General features: G+C 37.9%; 1 protein-coding gene across 1 annotated transcript in view; it reads left to right on the top strand.

Moving 5' to 3' along the window:
* Nucleotides 1-23,140, top strand: part of LOC136255566 (uncharacterized) — a 382,542-nt gene that overhangs the window by 72,958 nt on the left and 286,444 nt on the right. The window contains exon 4 of the mRNA XM_066048359.1: nt 15,204-16,463. Coding sequence (XP_065904431.1) covers nt 15,204-16,463 — 1,260 coding nt within the window. The remainder of the gene's footprint in view (nt 1-15,203; nt 16,464-23,140) is intronic.

The following is a 23,140-nucleotide window of genomic DNA, read 5'->3' as shown; positions in this document are numbered from 1 at the left end:
GCTGAACTCTGTACAGTTTGATTTGTTTGCAGTTGAACTTTCTACATGGTTGTTTCTTTGTAGCTGAACTCTCTACAAGGTAACTTCTTCTAGTTGATCTCTCTACAGGATGACTTGTTTCTAGCTGAACTCTCAACAGGATGATCTGTTCATAGCTGAATTCTCTACATGGTAGTTTCTTTGTAGCTAAACTCTTTACAAGGTGACTTCTTCTAGCTGATCTCTCTATAGGGTGATTTGTTTGTAGCTGAACTATCTGCAGGCTGATTTGAACTCTCTACAAGGTGATGTTTTCTAGTTGATCTCTCTACTCAGTCTGGATGACTTGTTTCTAGCTGAACTCTCTACAGTGTGATCTGTTAAGTTTCTACCTGATCTCTCTATAGAGTTATATCTTGTTTGTATAGCTGAACTCTTTTACATGGTGGTTTTTTGATTGGTTGCTGAACTCTCTCTCCATGGTGACTTGTTTTTACTACAGAGTGACTTGTTTGTAGCTGAACTCTCTACAGAGTGACTTACTTGTAGCTGAACATTGCATAAAGTAACTTGTTTGTAGCTGATCTAGATGAACTCTCTACTAGGTAGCTTTTTTTGTAGCTGAACCCTTTACGCAGTGACTTGTTTGTAGCTGAATTCTCTACAGAGTGACTTGTTGTAGCTGAACTCTCTACAAGGTGACTTGTTTATAGTTGAATTTTCTTCAGTGTGACTTATAATGTTCTGAATCTCTACAGCAACATATTTGTAGCTGAACTCTCTACAGGATGACTTGCTTGTAGCTGAATTGTCTATAAGATTAACTGTTTGTAGCTGAACTCCCTGCAGAATAACTTTCAATGCCAAAGAAATTCTATAATGGAGTAAGTTATAAACGTAGCTGAATGCTTTATTAGGGTGACTGTTCTATTAGAGTATCTCGATCTCGCATATCCTACACGTAGTTGGCTTTGGAATCATAACTCAGTGGTTTGTAATCCGATTCTTCTGTACTACTGCAAGGACTTTCTATGATACTTATTCCAGCTACACACCGATTTTCAGCTCACTGTTCTAAGCGGTTTGGCTGGTAGGCGTGAAAACTAATAGTTTTTTTATTCATAAAAGTCGATCGCGTAATTGTGACATAGGTTGGGTTTTGTGTCATATCTCGATGGCCTTTAACTGGATTCCTTTCAAACCACAAAAAGGCACTCCTACGATAGTTACTCCATCTACATAGCAATTTTCAGCTCATTCCTTCAAGCGGTTTACCCTGTGGGCGTGACAGACCTTCGACCTTATTTTACGCAGATAATCGATCATAACTCCGTGAATGTTCATCGGATTCCTACCACACGAGGTACTGAGATTCGCCTTAATGAGCCCTTTAAGTGTGCCAAATTTCAGCCCGATCCAAGTACGCATTCGTGTTTTATTGCGGATTTTGCAAAGTGTGCGAAAAGAAGAAGAAGAAGTAGAAGAAGAAGAAAAAAAACCCAAACTTTGGCCGCTCGTATCTCGGAAATGGCTTGAGCGATTTTCTTCAAATTTGGTATGTGGACTCCCCTACCTCGCCGGCATTTCTGTAGCAACTTTGGTTTTAATAGGATAAGTAATCACGGAGCTACAAAGGTGTGAAAATCGCGTTTACTTTCTTCCTGTAAATATACTCACGGTGTGGCGCGCCGGCTACTTGGGCCGCACGACACACTACCGTGTGTCTTGATGGCTTTTATTTTAAGCTTATAGCTTTAATTACTGTTGAGTTACAACTTTTTGTTTACATCCTATAAACTTGGACGTAATATTACGGCACTGGGCTTTCACGTTAGGCTTGCACCAATTATGCCGGCATAATTTTGAGTATAATAGGCTAGCAAAAGCATTAAGCCAGCATAATAGGATGATTATCAAAAAAAAATGAATTAAAATGCACAATGTGTACACCAAAAATATGAACACAGTACATCTTAATACTGCATTTCATATAAAGAAAATGTATAATGTTAATACTTTTATTATTTCTTGTCTGATTATTCACACTTCATGGAAACAAGATCGAGAGACTCTAATAGAGCAGTCACTCACTGTAATACAGCAGTCAAGAAATGTTGATATGCTCTAATAAAACAGCTAACTCTAGAGCATAATCTTGATTTTAAGAGCATAATTTTGAGGATGATGGGTTGGATTTTTGAGTACTGCTCAAAAGCATAATAGGCTATTTTCAAAGCATAATTGGCTCAAGCCTATTTCACGTAAGATTATTTGGACATAATATTACAGCAGCAGTCCTTAACGGATTAAGAGTGATGATGCATAATACATTAAGAGTGCTACTGTATATTTGTTATTACTGCTGACACTGCTACTGCACTGCAGATACGGCTGCCACATGTGGGTACTGCTGCATGAATATTGTTTTGCTGTTGCATGTTCTGAGCTTGTCGTTGGACTCTGCTGCTGCACAGTCCCTCCACCATTAATTATGCTCTTGACTATTGAAGCAAAATAAATGGAACACCACATCTGTAAGGGTGTCTGCTCTTAACCTTGCATGTGATATTTACTCTTGCATGTGATATTTACCATGCAATTCTTGCATAGGTGAGACCTGCAATGGATGCATGACCTGTTGACACATGTGTGCAAGGTATTTGTGAGTGCCTTTATATGGTTCTGTGCTCTAGCTGCAACCATACATGTCTCTCTCTTTTTTGACATTGGCAGATATTGCCAACACTGACTGACTCATTGTTAGTTGCTGCACAGGTTGTGAATGAAGTGGTTCTATAACTGTTTGCAGACTCTGTGCACTGATGGGCTGCGATTGCATTGCATTGATTTGCCAGTACACTCACTACATCATGCAGCATCACTGTCAATACAATCATGCAGCAGCACTCTTAATGAGACATGCAATAAATAATTGGGTAATATCACATGCAAGGTTAAAATCAGACACTCTGAAAAGAGAGAGGTGTATGGGAGTTAGACAACTGAGGTGGTCATTGAATTGTATAGCATCCACATAGGCATGGTATTAGATTAGTGCTGTACACCTACAAAATTTTTGTCACCGGTTAATTGCCTACCAATAATTGGCAATAACTGGTTAATTGGTTGTGTGTACTAAAATGAAGTTTAAGACCTTAAACTAAGTTAATGTGGGTAGGGCTGCAGTTAAACAGTAATCCATCAGTTGAGTGAGTCAGTGTCACTAATTGCAATTACATCACGTGCACACGTGTGTGCGCTTATTGGAATTATACGTGTGATAAGTAGCACCATGTGTCATAGCAGTGGCGTGGAGTGAAGACAGCTTGTAATCTTCCCACCCACCTCTTGTTTCACCAGCGTTACAGCCTGTACTCCGAAATGTTATCAAATAGTATTTAACAGCATTACTTATGAATTATGCCAAATACACAGGGTATATATATAGATACAGTGGGACTTTGATCATTCGAATGTTATTTGAACCCCTGATTATCCTAACAATATAAGTGATTGTTCTATTAGAGTAATTTTGCATCAGGTGTAGTGTGTGTTCTTTAGAGTAGTCTGGTATGTGGATGAATGGACTTTAGCTGTATGGGAAAGTTGATGTTATGGAACTTCTATGAATATTGTATGTTGTATGAAATGTATTGAATTACATTGTGTAATAGGTGTACATAAAGAGGTGTATGTATATATGGGTGCTACTCAAAGGTGGGTACACATAGATTCAATTTGAGTACACTTGTGTACAGATATGATCAGCATACAAGCATTAATCACAGTGATAAAATGTATATTCTCCATATAATAAAAGTACCTTTCACAGTGATTTTTTACTGTAGCTGTCTGTCTATTGTTTGCTGTTACTACAATGATACGTGTGGTGTGTCATCTGCTGTCATCATGGCATCCACCTTATGATAAAGAAAATCCAATAGCCTCATGCCAACAGACAAACAGCACGCTTTCCTTGGTCAGACCTTTAAAGTCGATCACATGTTCCTTATCAATAGTAGATGTGCAATTATGTATGACAACATAGCTGTACATAGTTACAGTTATAATTTTATATACATATATATATATATACGATGCCCGTAAGCAGGTATGAATGACATGCTTTGATCATAATGGGTAGATAACATGTGTGAACAATTGGACTATTATGTATTGATGTTTTGTGATGTTACTGTTCATTGCTTGCCACTATGGGTGTGTGTGTGTTTTATGCATATGTGTATATTTCTTATCAATGGTAGGTCTGCAGCTGCATGACAACATAGTAACACAGATCTTGTATACCTATATGCATCTGCGAATGATATATGCAGGGTTATTGAATTGCTGTGTATATTACTTTCACTGTTTATTGTTTGCTGCTTCCGACTTCTGCGTGCACCACCACTGTCAGTTTTTCAACAAAAAAACAAACCCTATTCAGCTGCAATGTGCATGACACCACACCTGTATGTATACAAGTGCAATATTTATTAATGTCGATACTATTGCTGCATGAAGCTGCTTGGTGCTGTTCATTGTTTGCTGCAATGTTACCCAGATATGTGTGTGTGTGTGTGTGTGTGTGTGTGTGTGTGTGTGTGTGTGTGTGTGTGTGTGTGTGTGTGTGTGTGTGTGTGTTATTTGCTGCTATTGCAGGATTTACAATGAGAGAATGAAAGACCTTTTATACCTACGCAGCTGCATGGCAACCTAGCTGCAGTAATGCGTGGATGTCATTTGCTGCTAAAAGCATCTAGCATAATGCTAGTATAATACCAACGATATTTTAAAATTTGATTATAAAGTGCAATGCACACGCTTAAAAGAAAGCCAATCATCACAGCTGGTACATATTATTGGTGTATTTCATATTTAAAAAAATAAAATAAAAAACCCACATATTATAACTTAATTAACATCGCTTGGTGGTGTGAAATAAGATCAACATACTCTAAACAGCAATCACTTACTCTAATACAGCAGTCTGGAAACACTAATAATTTACTCTAATAAAACAGTCAGTACTTGTGCATGATCTTGATTTTGAATGCATAATTTTGAGCATGGTGGGCTTGGGTTTTGAGCATTGCTCAAAAGCATAATACGTGGGTAAAAAATTGTGAGCAGGGCATACTACTATTGCAGGATTATCGATGAGAGAATGAAAAAACTTCTATACCTGTGCAGCTGCAGGGCAACCTAGCTGCAGTTATGCGTGTGTGTTATTTGCTGCTATTGCAGGGTTATCAATGAGAGAATGAAAGAACTTCTATACGTATGTAACTGCATGGCAACCTAGCTGCAATTATCATGTGTGTTGTTTGCTGCTATTGCAGGATCTATATTGAGGGAATGAAAGAACTTCTATACCTATGCAGCTGCATGGCAACCTAGCTGCAAATGGTGTTTATAATTGTTTGCTAACCTGGCCCATTAAAAAAATAAATAAAAATAAAAAAAATTATAAAATAAAATTTTAAAAAAAACAACAAAAAATAACAAATAAACAAATAAAAAAATAAAAGTTAAGGATTGAGCAAACTTTACAAAACAAATTGTATAAGTGAGTCCGCAGCTGCATGGCAACCTACCTGCAAATTACAGTCATAATTGTATGCTAACTTGGGCCATAGAATTGTGAATTGAACCAATCAAGACACACGGTAGTGTGTCGTGCGGCCCAAGAAGCCGGCGCGCCACACCCGTGAGTATATTGACAGGAAGAACGAAAACGTCATTTTCACACATTTGTATCTCGGTGATCACTTATCTGATTGGAACCAAATTTGCTACACAGTTGCCCGCCAGCCAAGGGAGTCTACATTCCAAATTTGCAGGAAATCGCATCGAGCCATTTCCGAGATACGAGCTGCCAAAGTTTCGTTTTTTTTTCTTCGTTTTTTTTTTTCTTCTTCGTCTTTTCGCACACTTGCAAAAATTGCTATAACAAGCAAACGCGTACTCCGATCGCCTTGAAATTTGGCACACAGAAAGGGAGTCCAACGGCGAATCCTAGCATCAAATTTGGTGGTACAAATCCGATGAATGGTTCAGGAGTTATGACCGATTATTCGCGTAAAACAAGATCGATTTGTTGTCACGCCTACAGGGTAAACCGCTTCATGGAATGAGTTAAAAATTGCTATGTAGATGGAGTAACCATCGTAGGAGTGCCTTTTGGTGGTTTGAAAGGGACCGAGATAAAGACCACGGAGATATGACACAAAACCCAACCTGTGTCACAATTACGCGATCGATTTTTATGAATGAAAAAGTAGTAGTTTTCTCGCCTACTAGGCAAACCGCTTAGAGCAATGAGCTGAAAATCGGAGTATAGCTGGAATAATCTTCATAGAAAGTCCTTGCAGTAGTACAGAAGAATCGGATTACAAACCACTGAGTTATGATTCGAAAGCCAACTCCGTGTAACAAATGCGAGATCGAGATACTCTAATAGAACAGTCACCCTAATAGAGCATTCGGCTAATATATTTATTCCATTATAGAATTTTATTACATCACAAGTTATTCTGTAGGGAGTTCAGCTGCAAACAGTTAATCTTATAGACAGTTCAGCAAGAAGACAGTCACCATGTGGAGAGTTAAGAAAATATATCACTATAGAGATTCAGAACATTACAAGTCACACTGAAGAAAGTTCAGCTATAAACAAGTCATGCACTGTGTAGAGAATTCAGCTACAATTAAGTCACTCTCTAGAGAATTCAGTTACACAAAATTCAGCTACACACAAGTCACTGTGGAGAGAGTTCAGCTACAAACAAATTACCCTTTAGAGTGATCAGCTACAAACAAAACACTTTGCAGGGTGTTCAGCTGCAACAAATCAACCTTTAGAGCGATCAGCAATGAACATATCAACACAAATCTACCTGTAGAGAGATAAGCTAGAAACAAATCACCCTGTAGAGAGTTCAGCTACAAAAAATCACCCTGTAGAGACATCAGCTAGAAACTAGACACAATGTAAGGAGTTCAGCTACAAGCAATCAACCTGTAGAGAGTTCAGCTAAAACAAATCAACCTGCAGAGAGATCAGCTACAAACAAATCACCTTATAGAGAGTTCAGCTACAAACAGATTACCTGTAGAGAGATCGGCTGCAAACAAATCAACCTGCAGAGAGATCAGCTACACACAAATCAACTTGTAGGGAGATCAGCTACAAACAAATCACCCTGTAGGGAGATCAGCTAGAAACTACACACAATGTAAGGAGTTCAGCTACAAGCAAATCACCCTGTAGAGAGTTCAGCTAAAACAAATCAACCTGTAGAGAGATCAGCTAGAAACAAATCACCTTATAGACAGTTCAGCTAAACACAAATTACCTTGTAGAGAGATCGGCTACAAACAAATCAACCTGCAGAGAGATCAGTTACACACAATTCAACTTGTAGAGAGATCAGCTACAAACAAATCACCCTGTAGAGAAATCAGCTAGAAACTAGGCACAATTTAAGGAGTACAGCTACAAACAAATCATCCTGTAGAGAGATCAGCTAAAACAAATCAACCTGCAAAGAGATCAGCTACAAACAAATCACCTTATAGACAGTTCAGCTAAACACAAATTACCTTGTAGAGAGATCGGCTACAAACAAATCAACCTGCAGAGAGATCAGTTACACACAATTCAACTTGTAGAGAGATCAGCTACAAACAAATCACCCTGTAGAGAGATCAGCTAGAAACTACACACAATGTAAGGAGTTCAGCTACAAATAAATCACCCTGTAGAGAGTTCAGCTAAAACAAATCAACCTGCAGAGAGATCAGCTACAAACAAATCACCTTTTAGACAGTTCAGCTACAAACAAATTACCTTGTAGAGAGGTCGGCTACAAACAAATCAACCTGCAGAGAGATCAGCTACACACAATTCAACTTGTAGAGAGATCAGCTACAAACAAATCACCCTGTAGAGAGATCAGCTAGAAACTAGACACAATGTAAGGAGTTCAGCTACAAGTAAATCACCGTGTAGAGAGTTCAGCTACAAACAAACCAACCTGTAGAGCGATCAGCTAGAAACAAATCACCCTGAAGAGAGGTCAGCTACAAAAAATCACCTTGTAGAGAAATCATCTACAAACAAAACACTTTGCAGAGAGTTCAGCTACAAACAAATCAACCTTTAGAGCGATCAGCAACAAACAAATCAACCTGTAGAGATATAAGCTAGAAACAAATCACCCTGTAGAGAGTTCAGCTAAAACAAATCAATCTTCAGAGAGATTAGCTACGTACAAATCACCTTATAGATAGTTCAGCTACAAACAAATTACCTTGTAGAGAGATCGGCTACAAATAAATCACCCTGCAGAGAGAACAGCTACACACATATCAACTTGTATAGAGATCAGCTACAAACAAATCAACCTGTAGAGAGATCAGCTACAAACTAGACACAAAGTAAGGAGTTCAGCTACAAGCAAATTACCCTGTAGAGAGTTCATCTACAAACAAATCAACCTGTAGAGCAATCAGCTAGAAACAAATCACCCTGCAGAGAGGTCAGCTACAAAAAATCACCCTGTAGAGAGATCAGCTAGAAACAAATCACCCTGAAGAGAGGTCAGCTACAAAAAAATCACCCTGTAGAGAGATCAGCTACAAACAAATTGCCCTGTAGAGAGATCGGCTACAAACAAATCAACCTGCAGAGAGATCAGCTACACACAAATCAACTTGTAGAGAGTTCAGCTACAAACAAATTACCCTGTAGAGAGATCGGCTACAAACAAATCAGCCTGTAGAGAGTTCAGCTAAAACAAATCAACCTGCAGAGAGATCAACTACAAACAAATCACCTTATAGAGAGTTCAGCTACAAACAAATTACCCTATAGAGAGATCGGCTACAAACAAATCAACCTGCAGAGAGATCAGCTACACACAAATCAACTTGTAGAGAGATCAGCTACAAACAAATCACCCTGTAGAGAGATCAGCTAGAAACTACACACAATGTAAGGAGTTCAGCTACAAATAAATCATCCTGTAGAGAGTTCAGCTAAAACAAATCAACCTGCAGAGAGATCAGCTACAAACAAATCACCTTTTAGACAGTTCAGCTACAAACAAATTACCTTGTAGAGAGATCGGCTACAAACAAATCAACCTGCAGAGAGATCAGCTACACACAATTCAACTTGTAGAGAGATCAGCTACAAACAAATCACCCTGTAGAGAGATCAGCTAGAAACTAGACACAATGTAAGGAGTTCAGCTACAAGCAAATCACCGTGTAGAGAGTTCAGCTACAAACAAACCAACCTGTAGAGCGATCAGCTAGAAACAAATCACCCTGAAGAGAGGTCAGCTACAAAAAATCACCCTGTAGAGATATAGCTAGAAACAAATCACCCTGAAGAGAGGTCAGCTACAAAAAATCATCTTGTAGAGAGATCAACTACAAACAAAACATTTTGCAGAGAGTTCAGCTACAAACAAATCAACCTTTAGAGCGATCAGCAACAAACAAATCAACCTGTAGAGAGATCATCTAGAAACAAATCAACCTGCAGAGTGATCAGCTACAAACAAATCAGCTTGTAGAGAGATCAGTTTCACACAAATCAACCTGTACAGAGATAAGCTAAAAACAAATCAGAGTTCAGCTAAAACAAATCAATCTGCAGAGAGATTAGCTACATACAAATCACCTTATAGATAGTTCAGCTACAATCAAATTACCTTGTAGAGAGATCGGCTACAAACAAATCACCCTGCAGAGAGATCAGCTACACACAAATCAACTTGTATAGAGATCAGCTACAAACAAATCACCCTGTAGAAAGATCAGCTAGAAACTACACACAATGTAAGGAGTTCAGCTACAAACAAATCACTCTGTAGAGAGATCAGCTACAAACTAGACACAAAGTAAGGAGTTCAGCTACAAGCAAGTTACCCTGTAGAGAGTTCATCTACAGGCAAATCAACCTGCAGAGCAATCAGCTAGAAACAAATCACCCTGAAGAGAGGTCAGCTACAAAAAATCACCCTGTAGAGAGATCAGCTAGAAACAAATCACCCTGTAGAGAGATCAGCTAGAAACTAGACACAATGTAAGGAGTTCAGCTGCAAACAAATCAACCTGCAGTGAGATCACCCAAAATAACGCACTTGTACAGAGTTCAGTTACAAACAAATTACCCTGTAGAGAGATCAGGTAGAAGAATTCACCTTGTAGAGAGTTCAGCAACAAAGAAACCACCATGTAGAGAGTTCAGCTGCAAACAAATCACCCAGTAAAAAGATCAGCTAGAAGAAGTTACCTTGTAGAGAGTTCAGTTACAAAGAAACCATCATATAGAGAGTTCAGCTACAAAGAAATTACCCCGTAGAGAGTTCAGCTATAAGAAGTTACCTTGTAAAGAGTTCAGCTACAAAGAAACCATCATGTACAGAGTTCAGCTACAAAGAAACTACCTGTACAGAATTCAACTACAAACAAATCACCCTGTATAGAGATCAGCTAGAAGAAGTTACCTTGTAGATAGTTCAGCTACAACAATTCACCCTGTAGAAAGATCAGCTAGAAGAAGTCACCTTGTAGAGTGTTCAGTTACAAAGAAACCATCATGTAGAGAGTTCAGCTGCAAACAAATCACTCTGTAGAGAGTTCAGCTACAAAGAAACCACCATGTAGAGAGTTCAGCCTCATACAAACCACCTTGTAGAGAATTCAACTACAACAAATCATCCTGTAGAGAAGAAGTTACCTTGTAGAGAGTTCAGCTACAAAGAAACCATCATGTAGGGAGTTCAGCTACAAAGAAACCACCATGTAGAGAGTTTAGCTGCAAACAAATCACCTGTAGAGAGTTCAGCTAGAAACAAATCACCCCGTAGAGAGATCAGCTGGACGAAGTCACCTTGTAGAGAGTTCAGCTACAAAGAAACCATCATGTAGACAGTTCAGCTGCAAACCAATCACCCTGCAGAGAGTTCAGCTACAAAAAAATCACCCTGTAGAGAGTTCAGCTAGACGAAGTCACCTTATAGAGAGTTCAGCTACAAAGAAACCATCATGTAGAGAGTTCGGCTACAAAGACACCACCATGTAGAGAGTTTAGCTGCAAACAAATCACCTGTAGAGAGTTCAGCTAGAAACAAAATACCCTGTAGAGAGACCAGCTAGAAGAGGTTACCTTGTAGAGAGTTCAGCTACAAAGAAACCATCCTGTATATAGTTCAGCTACATTTCAAGTCACCCAGTAGAGAGATCAGCTGCAAAAAAATATCCTGTGGGGCATAATGGGCATGTAATAAATATATGTATATAATTTGTATAATTACTAATAAAATCAAAAATAATTGAAGTACTAAAATTCTTCTTTAAGTTCTTTTCTTCTTCCTGTAGTAAAGAAAAAAACACATGGGTTAAAGAAGCCCCAAAGCCAGCCATAGGCCGGCTTTGCAGTATACAAATACAAAAAGAAGTGATATCTTGAATGTAATTTTGTATTCTGAATCCACAAATTGATAATTTAAATTAGCAATTTGTGGATATTTAATCAAAAACAGCCAAGCTGTAAAAAAGGTGCGCCCCCCAAAAAGGCCATGGTGGAAAAAGATGTGAAATCCAAGGTGGCGGCCAAGAAATGGCTGTGATGGTAGGTTAATGGTTACATTTTAATAACGACAATTCAGGTGAATTTTGTGCCGCTTGATCTTGGCACCAAATTCACCTGAATTGTTGTTATTAAAATGTAACCATTAACCTACCATCACAGCCATTTCTTGGCCGCCACCTTGGATTTCACATCTTTTTTCACCATGGCCTTTTTGGGGGCCTCACCTTTTTTTACAGCTTGGCTGTTTTTGATTAGATTGTATATAGTAGATAGGTCCACAGCTGCATGGCAATCCAGCTGTAAATGGCTTGCATAATTGTGTGCTAACTTGGCCCATAGAATTGTGAATTGAACAAACTTTACAAAACAAATTGTATATAGTACGTAGATCCGCAGCTGCATGGCAACATAGCTGCAAATGGCTGTGCACTTGTTTGGCCCATAGAATAATGTACAAACTAGCTACCAGCTACACAAAAAATAAAAATGCAATAAATAAATAAAACTGTGTAGCTGTAATACATAGGACTGCAGCTACATGGCAACATAGCTGCACAAGGCGTGGCCGGTAAAGTAAAACAAGAATACAGTCATATGGTCACCCATGAGGCTGTAGTTGGTCCGCAGCTGCATGGCAACATAGCTGCAAACTCGTCCATTCTCTTGTGGAATGTGACAGTACGGGAACCTAATAGAGTCTTACTGCAGCAATCCTCCTACAATCTATTTGTTTATTTGTACTAGTAAATATGGACAGGTCATTTCCAAGCCATTAGGTTGGTTGGTAAATGAGACCAGTGTGGTACTTACGTTTGTAGTATTATACCAGTAGAAAGGGAGAAAGGACTTTGCGAATACTGGAAGCGCTGCAGTGGGATTCTGGGAACCTGTACATTTACCAAACCCAACCACAATCCTAGGATGGGTGTTGTATCCAAGGAACATTAGTCCTACTACCAACATTAAGTGACATTAAGTGATATTGGCAGACATAATATGTACTGAACAAGGGGTAATGGTAAAACCAGGAATGGAGAAATAAGAAACGGGAAACGAGAAATGGAGAAATGGGTGGAAATGGAATTCCTTCACTGCAGAACACTCTTCATTTGTAATTGAAGGGGTAGCAGAGTCACCTGAGAGTACAGATTTTCTCATGACTTTGGTGGCTGAGGTAGCAGTGACTACTGTATTAGAGTGTTTTGTAACTCAATTGAAAAAAAAATCATAAGATAAGTATACAACTGTACTAACAGATTGGCAGTTGTATAATGTCTTGGTATAATGTCAAATCTATCAATTAGATAAAGTCCAGAGGAGTGCAGCCTATTTCATTATGATTGACTTTTCTCAATTCAGTAGTGTAACCAGCATGCTGGACCGCCTAACCTGGAACTTTAGAACAAAAGAAGAAAATGTCTTAGCTACTTATGCTCTTTAAATTGATTCATAGTCTTGTTGAAGTTTTATCAATTACTCTAACTCCCATAACCTCATGTACTTGTGGTCACTCTCGTCGTTATGCTATAAGTCCACCAATTAGAACTGAAACATATTACATTCTTTCTTACCTTTAGCAGTAAATTATGGAATGACCTACCTCAATCACTAATGATGTTGATGATTTTATACAAGAACTTGAACTCTACTTATATTCCTCACACCCCTGTACTATTATCTGTGTTTGTAAACTGTTTTAGAGGCTTTACACAGTAATTATAAATTTCTGATGGTGCATATCACCCTGGCAGTATCCTTGGCAATATCAGTGACTCAAGTTGAAGTGGCTCAAGTTGAAGTGACTGCTCTATCACTGTATGATCAGAGTATTATTACAAGTTTACGTCATTATGAGCTTCTGAGAATTTTAATACAGTGGTATACATTTCAGCCTGGATTTAAGGCTTAATGTCATATAGTGGTATAGAGCAGTCACTTTAGCTTAAGCCACTGATACCACCATGATCTGCATTATCCACCATCAGAAATTTGACCCATTATATAATTGCCATTCTTTTAGTATAGTTATATGCTTATGATTTTTTAGCAATTGAGTTGCAAAACACTCTAATACAGCAGTCACTACTACTTCAGCCACCAAAGTCGTGGAAATCTGTGTTCTGCTACCCCATCAATTACAAAAATGAAGAGTGTTCTGCAGTGAAGGAATTCCATTTCCACTCATTTCTCGTTTCCCATTTCCTATTTCTCCATTCCTGGTTTTACCACTACCCCGCAACAAGCCTGCTGGAAGGTTTAGGGGTGGTACCAAAGTGACCATCAACATCCTGTCTTGCAATAACTGTTATTACAATCACATATTTACACATGCTTTGAGGTTATGTTATGATGTTAACGCTTGTCAGCAGGGATAATTTATGGTTTACCAAGTGGGGAAGAATATACGGTTTAAAGGCTTCTTAACCGGTTATTGGCTGACCTATACAACACCGGTTAATAACCGGCTATTTGCAAACCGGTGCACAGCACTATATTAGATGCAAGCAACAGTTAGAACATGCCTGTCTGCAGAAGCAGTGATAACTAACAAGCCTAGAGTGAGGAGCATGCATGCAATGGCAGCAATGACAAGCATTTGCAATGAAACAGCAGGAGCAAAATTCATGCATCAAAGATGCAGTTCAATCAATAGCAGTAGCAGCAGTAATAACAGACATGCAGCAGCCATAATATTCATACGGCAGCTCTCTTGTATATCATGCAGTTGCGTATCATGCAGCAGCAATAATGTTTCATGCAGCGAAAATAAAATTTATGCAAGAGCCATAACCTACATGCGGATACGACAATAATAACATTCATACAGCATCCATAACATTTCATGAAGTGGCAATAAATTCTTGCAGCAGCCATAATGCTTCATGCAACAGCAGCACCCTCAGGCCTGCAGCAGCACTCTCAGCAAACATGCAACAGCAGCAGCAGCGCATCATGCAGCAGCACTCTTTAGTAAATCATGCAACAGCAGAACTCTCAGGCCTGCAGCAGCAGTGCATCATGCAGCAGGAATCTTTATCAAATTATGCAACATCAATGTATCAAGCAGCAGTATTCTCAGTGCAATAGCAGTAGCAGCAATGATCATGCAATGGCCATATCACTCATGTGGCAGCAATAAGATTCATGCAGTAGCAATAAAAATCATATAGCTGTAATTACATTACTGCAGCCATAATAACCTTTAGGCAGTAGCAATACTAGCAAATCTTTGACAGCATGGCACCTCACATGACCCAAAACTTATTAAACTAATTTATGAGCTGTGTATCTTGATAACCGATTTAACGTCACTGCACTTAGGTTATAGCTATATGCAGCATGATAACTTCAATTTATTGTAATGCAATAAATTACAGTTTTCTGCAATAGCAAATACTTAATAGTACTCATTCTCCTTTCATGTTGCAAATGTGAGCCTTTGATCCACGCATGCCATGTACCACAAAACAGTAATAACGCATCCATTTACTGTTGTTTGTAGTCTGATTTGTAAACCCTCTGCCACCAGGTGTGTGTTTACAAATTAGATCCAAACTAAATGGGTGTGGTATATTCTAATAGCAGTTTCATATGTTTTATATTTTTCTTACAGGCAACAATTACTACATTGGATTTTTTCAGAATAACAATGGTGGTTCAATATCTCTCTATTTAACAAATACTGGATCACTAGATTTGTCTTATACCATAGAATCTCCTGGAGTAGGATATTACACTAGTGGAAATATTTCAGGTACACGGTCAACAATTGTAAGTCTTTCTTCAAGTCTCATCACTGGTTCATACAATGATCAAGATAAGGGGATTTACCTTAAGACCAACAGTACTAATGTAGTTGTGATTGGTCAAAATGATGTATCTAGTAGTGGTGATACATTCCTTGCTTTACCCACAATAAAAGTGTGCTGCACTCAATACACTTATTATGGAATTTCAGTGTCTTCTGGTAGATATGATAATGTAGTACTGATAGTTGGTACAGAGGACAACACAATGATGAATTTAACAGTAACACAATCTGTTAATGTCAAGATTAATGATACTGTTAGTTCCCTGACCAGTGGTAGTCAATACTCCTTCATAGTGAACAGGTTACAAACAGTGTATATTGGATCATCAAGTGACTTGACTGGGACCAGAATTATGACAGACAAGCCAGTGTCTATATTTAGTGGTCATGAGTGTGGATATGTACTATCATTTAGTTCTAGCTATTGTGATCACTTAATAGAACAGATTCCACCTACCACATACTGGGGTAAAACATATTACATTGCACCACTGCAAGGTAGAAGTGCTTATACCATCAGAGTGTTAGCAGTATATAACTCAACTGAAGTCTTTATGGACTGTAACAATGCAGGGAATTCCTATACTATTGATGCAGGGAATAGTTTTACAGTAACTCATCAATACTATTGTGCAATCCACTCTAACAAAGAAATCTTAGTAGCTCAGTACAGTCCTGGTTATGGTTATGATGGTAGAACTGGTGATCCAATGATGATGCTTGTGCCAGCTACAGATCATTACAGTAATGAAATCAACCTATCCACAATATCATCAGGTTACAGTGACTATATCAACATTATAGTATTGAAGGAGTATTATCAGCCTAGTATGATGTATTGGATAAGAGGAGGAGTGAAGAGGTCATTACAGTCACAATCTTGGAACACGATAACATTCAACCAGGTCACTGAGGCATATTATACACAACTATCTGTATCAAATGGTCCAGTAACAATTATACACACAACAGCCAATGCATTGATGTCAGCTGTAGTGTATGGATTTGCATACAGAGAAGCTTATGGTCATCCTGGAGGATTCAGTATTCAGAATTTTCGAGGTTAGAATTTTAAAAGTTAAAACGTGGGAATTGCTGAAAACAGTAAAGAAACAAGAGTCAACAAGCCAGCATGTGAAGCACACAGAGATCTCTATTTGGACTCAATGGATATGGTAGAAACTAATGAAAAAACAGTAATTTCTACATAAATCAGGGGCAGATAAGTACTGAGAATGTTTCTGTATAAATGTTTATTTGAATCCAAATAGAGATCTCTGTGTGTTTAACATGCTGGCTTGTTTGACTCTTGTTTCTTTACTTTTTCCAGTGATCTCTATTCACCAGTGTTGGGCAAGTTACTTTGTAAAAGTAACTAGTTACATATTACATATTACTTGCAACTGAACTATTTAGTTACAGTTACATATTACCCATAAAATAAAGTAATTATAATAATATTACATATTACATTACTTTGTGTCCACAGCCTTAAGCTGTCACGTGTGAAACTACCACTTTATCACGTGACATGATTACATTGTTGGACAATGTGCAAATCTTGGTTATAAGTAAGAAGCTGGTGAATAAGCTTCATTCAGTAGGCTTCGTTACTTCGTTGTGGCTAGGCGTTACTCAGAGGATAACTAACGAGACTAGTAACTTCGTTACTTGTAGCAATAACATTACGTAATATTAAACTCGTTACAGTAACTATATTACTTAGGTAACGAGTTACATTTGTAAGTAAAGTAGCTTGAGTTATATTACCCATTTTTATAGCGTATTTCGTTATATTACTTAGTTACCACAAAAGTTATAATATTACGTAACGCGTTACTTATGTAGCGCGTTACTCCTAACACTGCTATTCACATATTTTAATTTTTACAATTGTTTTTACACTAGTTTGTTTACTTTTTATAAATCCATTTATGGATAGCTAACATGATAATAAGAGGTGCTGGTGGTGTTAGTCATCATGTACAGTAGCTGTTAAGCAGTCAGCTAATATTATCTAATCAAAAACAGCCAAGCTGTAAAAAAAGGGGTCTGGCCCCCAAAAGGCCATGGTGAAAAAGATGTGAAATCCAAGTTGGTGGTAGGTAAATGGCAAATATTTTAATATTGACAATTCAGGTGAATTTGTACTGCCTCCTCCAAGTTTCACTAGGACTCGGCAACAAATTCACTTGAATTGTCATTATTAAATTTTTTGCCATTTACCTACCATCACAGCCATTTCTTGTCCGCCACCTTGGATTTCACATCTTTTTCACAACCCTTTTTTACAGCTTTGCTGCTTTGATTAGATATCACTTTTTTGTGTTTGTATTCTCCATAGCAGGCCATAGGTAGGGTCCGCAATGCAAAAAATCAATATCCTCCAATCAACTACCTAACTATTGTCATGTGTTAGGCCAAGTGTAACTTAAATAACACGAGCGTGGCAGCCAAGTTTGTCACTTTCTTCTGGTAGAAAACGATACAAATGTCTTAAAATCACGTGATTTTTCGTTGCAGCAGTTCATAGGGTTCTTTGTATGCCACGATATTCGCTCTCAACATTATTCAAGTTATCTATCATCAACTCAAAGTATCGGTGGTTTGATTTTATTGGTAAGTTTCCGGTGGCAGCATGATCTGTGCAGCTTTTTGGTCCCATGCATATTCCATCTCGGTACCAAAATTACCATGATTAGAATCCTTTTAAATATTACAAACACATGAAAATGCAGTGTTATGAGTTACTGTTTCTGAAGTAAATGTTGGCATTTACAGCATATCACTACAATATAGTAAGGTGATAAGCATGTATAGCAGGCATTACAAGACTTGCTATGATCACTGGAACATAACTGTTGTACTCAGCCAATCTGTAAGAAAATTATGACAAGACTTACATGTGATCACTGGAAGATGACTGTTGTACTCAGCCAGTCTGTAAGAAAAATATGCTGCATGCAGTGTGCATCAAACATAAAACATATGTGAAGAGCATGCATGCCCTTATACAATTTACATCATATGAAAAGAGGCATTTTCAATCAATCAAGACTCACAGTAGTGAGTCATGCGGCAAAGGAAAGTAGGGTGTGCAACTACTGTGAATTATTTACACGAACAACTAACTCTAATAGAATGCACACCTAAAACCTACATATAAAATTATTCTTTTGTAAAAAGAAACCTTGCAATACAACAAAAGCTTTGGTAGATTGTTATGTAAGCATATTACTAAGTAAGTAATCCCTGTTATATTTTAATAATGTCGCACAAAATTTTGCTGAAAATGTCATATTCTTCTCCTTCTACTTCGCATACTCGTTAGCACAATTTGCCCATTTTTTGACACTTATATCTTAGACTGTGTTAGTTCCACAGCCTTGGATTTGCACAAGTTCTTTGGAGTTAAGTTTCTTCAGTACAAATCTTGGAACTCCACCTCTCTTGCATAAGTAATTTTCCCAAAGTTTGATTCATTCACTCTTACGCTTTGTGGGACAATCTTTGATATGTAATTAAACATATGCAAAGGATGTGTTCAAGTTTAGAATAGTGGTGGCTACAAGAGACAGCGATGAGTCCAGAGATGTTGCACACGGCCTTAACTTGTGTATGTCAGAGGTGAATGTGTAGTGGTTGTTGATTGGTGGTGGTGGCTATTTTATTTGAGTGGTGGTCAGAACCGACCACCACCACCACTGTGGGCATACCCATGCATATGGAGTAGTTTCACTCGATTTTGACCTGCCATTTTTCTGGGAAGTGGTGAGTTAATTTCCATGAGTACACTCATAAGAAAATAATGTCACCTATGCTAGTTGCTGATTTATTTTGAGATATTTTAGAACCCTATCTTAAATTTAAGACACATCTAACTACAGTAATGTTTATTTACAATCAATGAACTCAGTGAATTCAGTCGTTTATTTGCAGTCAACACTAGGTATATCAGTGTGGTGAACTCGGTGAACTTGCTATATTCTCGTAAGTGTTTGTTATTCAGTTGTTATTTAGTAATGGGTCTGAAGGAGCTAACGCAACCCACAATACAGCTTTGTTTGTGGATAGTCCAGTATGTTACAAATAATAAGTGTGGAGCACATTTTCACCTGCCGGGAAATGGCCTTTACTCAATCTGTTCACTGATGGTTTTAATGGTGCCCAGAAGCCATACCCTATTGAGATTGCAACACCGACCAGTACCTGCCTACTTGTACCAAACTACATTCTTTGATTTTGCTACTTCATGTCCCAAGCAATGATGCAATACACACTATAACTGTTGAAGCTGTTGTGATAACCAAAGGTGGCTTGTATGAAACTATTAGCTTTCTGCATTATTTTTTTGTCTTGATTGATATTACTCAGTGACAAAAATGTGTGATATCCTAAAACAAAAACAGCCTTGGGGTTGTAAAAAATGGGTGCTGCCAAGCAAAGTAGGATCAATCAAACAAACTTATTCAACATGACTGGTAAGAAAAAGGACTGATATCAAGTTTTGGCCAAGCGAATGCAGTATTATCCATTCTCTTTGTATCTAGCTATAGCTATATAATAAAATTAGAGTAAATACACATGCAACTGTTATTAAATTGTCATTTGGCCTTTATTTTTGTTGTAGTGTGTGATTTTATAAAGCGGCCAAATGATAATTTAATAACAATTGCATGTGTATTTGCTCTAGTTTTATTATATAGCTATAGCTAGATACAAAGAGAATGGGTAATACTGCATTCACTTGGCCGCAACTTGATATCAGTCCTTGTGTTCTTACCAGTTGTTTTACAGATTGATCATGGTAGTATTCCAATCTACTTGGCCGCAACTTGATATCAGTCCTTGTTCTTACCAGTTGTGTTGAATAAGCTTGTTTGATTGATCCTACTTTGCTTGGCAGCACCATTTTTTTACAGCCCCAAGGCTGTTTTTGTTTTAGTATAGTTCACATAGAAAACCTTTGATGAAAAAGACCACGCTGAACAACAATGCATGACCAACTCAGATCATACCTTGTAGCACACCAGCACCAATCAACTGACTGTCACATAGGGTGGTAGATTACAATAAGTTATAGGGAAGATTTGATCAAATACATTGGTATAGATATGTGCATACCATTTAGATATAGCTAGCCACAGAAAAGAACTTCTACACCTGGCCAGCATGCACTATAAGAGGATGCCATGATTGAGTTGGCCCAGCAAAATCATTAATGAAAATAGCATACCGTGGTGCCATCACTGAGCAGACTGGCTCATAAATCATTTGTCATAACAGAGGCCCATGTGGCTGAACTTATAAAAGGTAAGATAAATTTAATGATGTACATCTAAGAATGCATACCTTCAAAGATGATGTATGTACTAAACATTCATTGATGTTCTGGATTCAAAGTATCTTAAATAAACTGAAATTTCAATAACAGATTGACAGGTGGTATACCATGTAGCTTGCCACGTAGTGTAAAGAGTTGAACACCTGCACTGGCAGGAAAAGATTCACACGAGCTTATCAGAGAGGTACGGTCAGTTAGCAGCACTGTTCTACTATTTCTGCTCACTATCCATGCAGTTAGAGACTAGCTCACAAAAAAATGGCAGTGTCACAAGGCAAATTTGCTTCATTACAACAACCTTTCATGATTGAAATATGTGTAAACTACTGAATTGTGGTGATAAGCATACCTCTGACTCAAGCCAGCAAAGAAATTGGACAGGTTCGGCACTGGTGGGCAGCCTAGTGAAACTGACTTCAGAAAGAATGGTTGACAGCACTCTTTATGCCACGTTGCAATGCAATGTTATAAAAACATCCCATTTCATTCAAGTAACAACGTTTCAGAGCAGTTCTCCATATTAACACCTTTCACAGTCGCCAAGGACAGTTGCTAACAAAGTAGTATCCAATGAATAACATCATTTGTTTAGAGAACATTAATTGGAGTATTATCTATAGCAGCAGGTACAGTGCATAATATTTTTGCTTATGCATGTCATTGTACTATATACACATACACGTCTTATGAACATTTCTAGTGATGTTATTAGTACAGCAGTAAAAATAATCTAATCCAAAACAGCCAAGCTATAAAAAAAGTGTGCGGCCTTCAAAAACGCTATGGTGAAAAAAGATGTGAAATCCAAGGTGGCGGCCAAGAAATGGCTGTGATGGTAGGTTAATGGTAAAAATTTTAATAATGACAATTCAAGTGAATTTTTGTGCTGCTTGGTCTTGGCACAAAATTCACCTGAATTGTCATTATTAAAATTTTTATCATTAACCTACCATCACAGCCATTTCTTGCCGCCACCTTGGATTTCACATCTTTTTTCACCATAACGTTTGAGGGCCGCACACTTTTTTTACAGCTTGGCTGTTTTGGATTAGATTTCATTTCTTTTTGTATTTGTATACCCTAAAGCCGGCCTATAGCCGGCTTTGGGACTTTTTTAACCTATCTTTTTTTTTTTTTTACCACAGGAAGAAGAAAAGATGAAGTAGATGTACTTTAAATATTTTATCAGTAAATGTACAAATTATATATATAATACATATGTTGATTACAGAAATCTCCATGGTGGTTTCTTTGTAACTGAACACTCTACAAGGTGACTTCTTCTAGATGCTCTCTCTACAGGGTGAATTGTTTGTAGCTGAACGATCTACAAGGTAACTTCTTCTAGCTGATCTCTCTACAGGGTGATTTGTTTGTAGCTGAATTCTGTATAGGCTATTTGTTTGCAGCTGAGCTCTTTACAGAATGGTTTCTTTGTAGCTAAACTCTCTACAAGGTAACTTCTTCTAACTGATCTTTCTACAGGGCAATTTATTTGTGGCAGAATTTTATACAGGGTGATTTCTTTGCAGCTGAACTCTCTACATGGTGGTTTCTTTGCAGCTGAACTCTCTACAAGGTAACTTCTTCTAGCTGATCTCTCTACAGGGTGATTTGTTTGTAGCTGAACGATCTACAAGGTAACTTCTTCTAGCTGATCTCTCTACAGGGTGGTTTGTTTGTAGCTGAATTCTGTACAGGTGATTTGTTTGCAGCTGAGCTCTTTACAGAATGGTTTCTTTGTAGCTGAACTCTCTAAAAGGTAACTTCTTCTAACTGATCTTTCTACAGGGAAATTTGTTTGTGGCTTAATTTCTACAGGGTGATTTCTTTGCAGCTGAACTCTCTACATGGTAGTTTCTTTGTAGCTGAGCTATTTTCTTTGTAGCTGAGCTATCTACAAGGTAATTTCTTCTAGCTGACCTCTCTACAGGGTGATTTGTTTGTAGCTGAATTCTGTACAGATGATTTGTTTGCAGCTGAGCTCTTTAAAGAATGGTTTCTTTGTAGCTGAACTACAAGGTAACTTTTCTAGCTGATGTCTCTACAAGGTCACTAATTTGTAGCTGAACTCTCTACATGGTGATTTCTTTGTAACTGAACTTTCTACAAGGTGACTTCTTCTAGCTGATCTTTCTACAGGGTGATTTGTTTGTAGCTGAACTCTCTACAAGGTAACTTCTTCTAGCTGATCTCTCTACAGGGAGATTTGTTTGTAGCTGAACTCTCTACAGGTGATTTGTTTGAAGCTGAACTCTCTAAATAATGGTTTCTTTGTAGCTGAACTCTCTACAAGTTAACTTCTTCTAGCTGATCTCTCTACAGGGTGATTTGTTTGTAGCTAAACTATCTACAAGATAACTTCTTCTAGCTGATCTCTCTACAGGGTGATTTG

This window comes from Dysidea avara, chromosome 5, assembly GCF_963678975.1.
Source record: "Dysidea avara chromosome 5, odDysAvar1.4, whole genome shotgun sequence".
NCBI lineage: Eukaryota > Metazoa > Porifera > Demospongiae > Dictyoceratida > Dysideidae > Dysidea > Dysidea avara.
The sequence above is the reverse complement of the archived record's forward strand: the minus strand, read 5'-3'. Positions and strand labels throughout refer to the sequence as shown.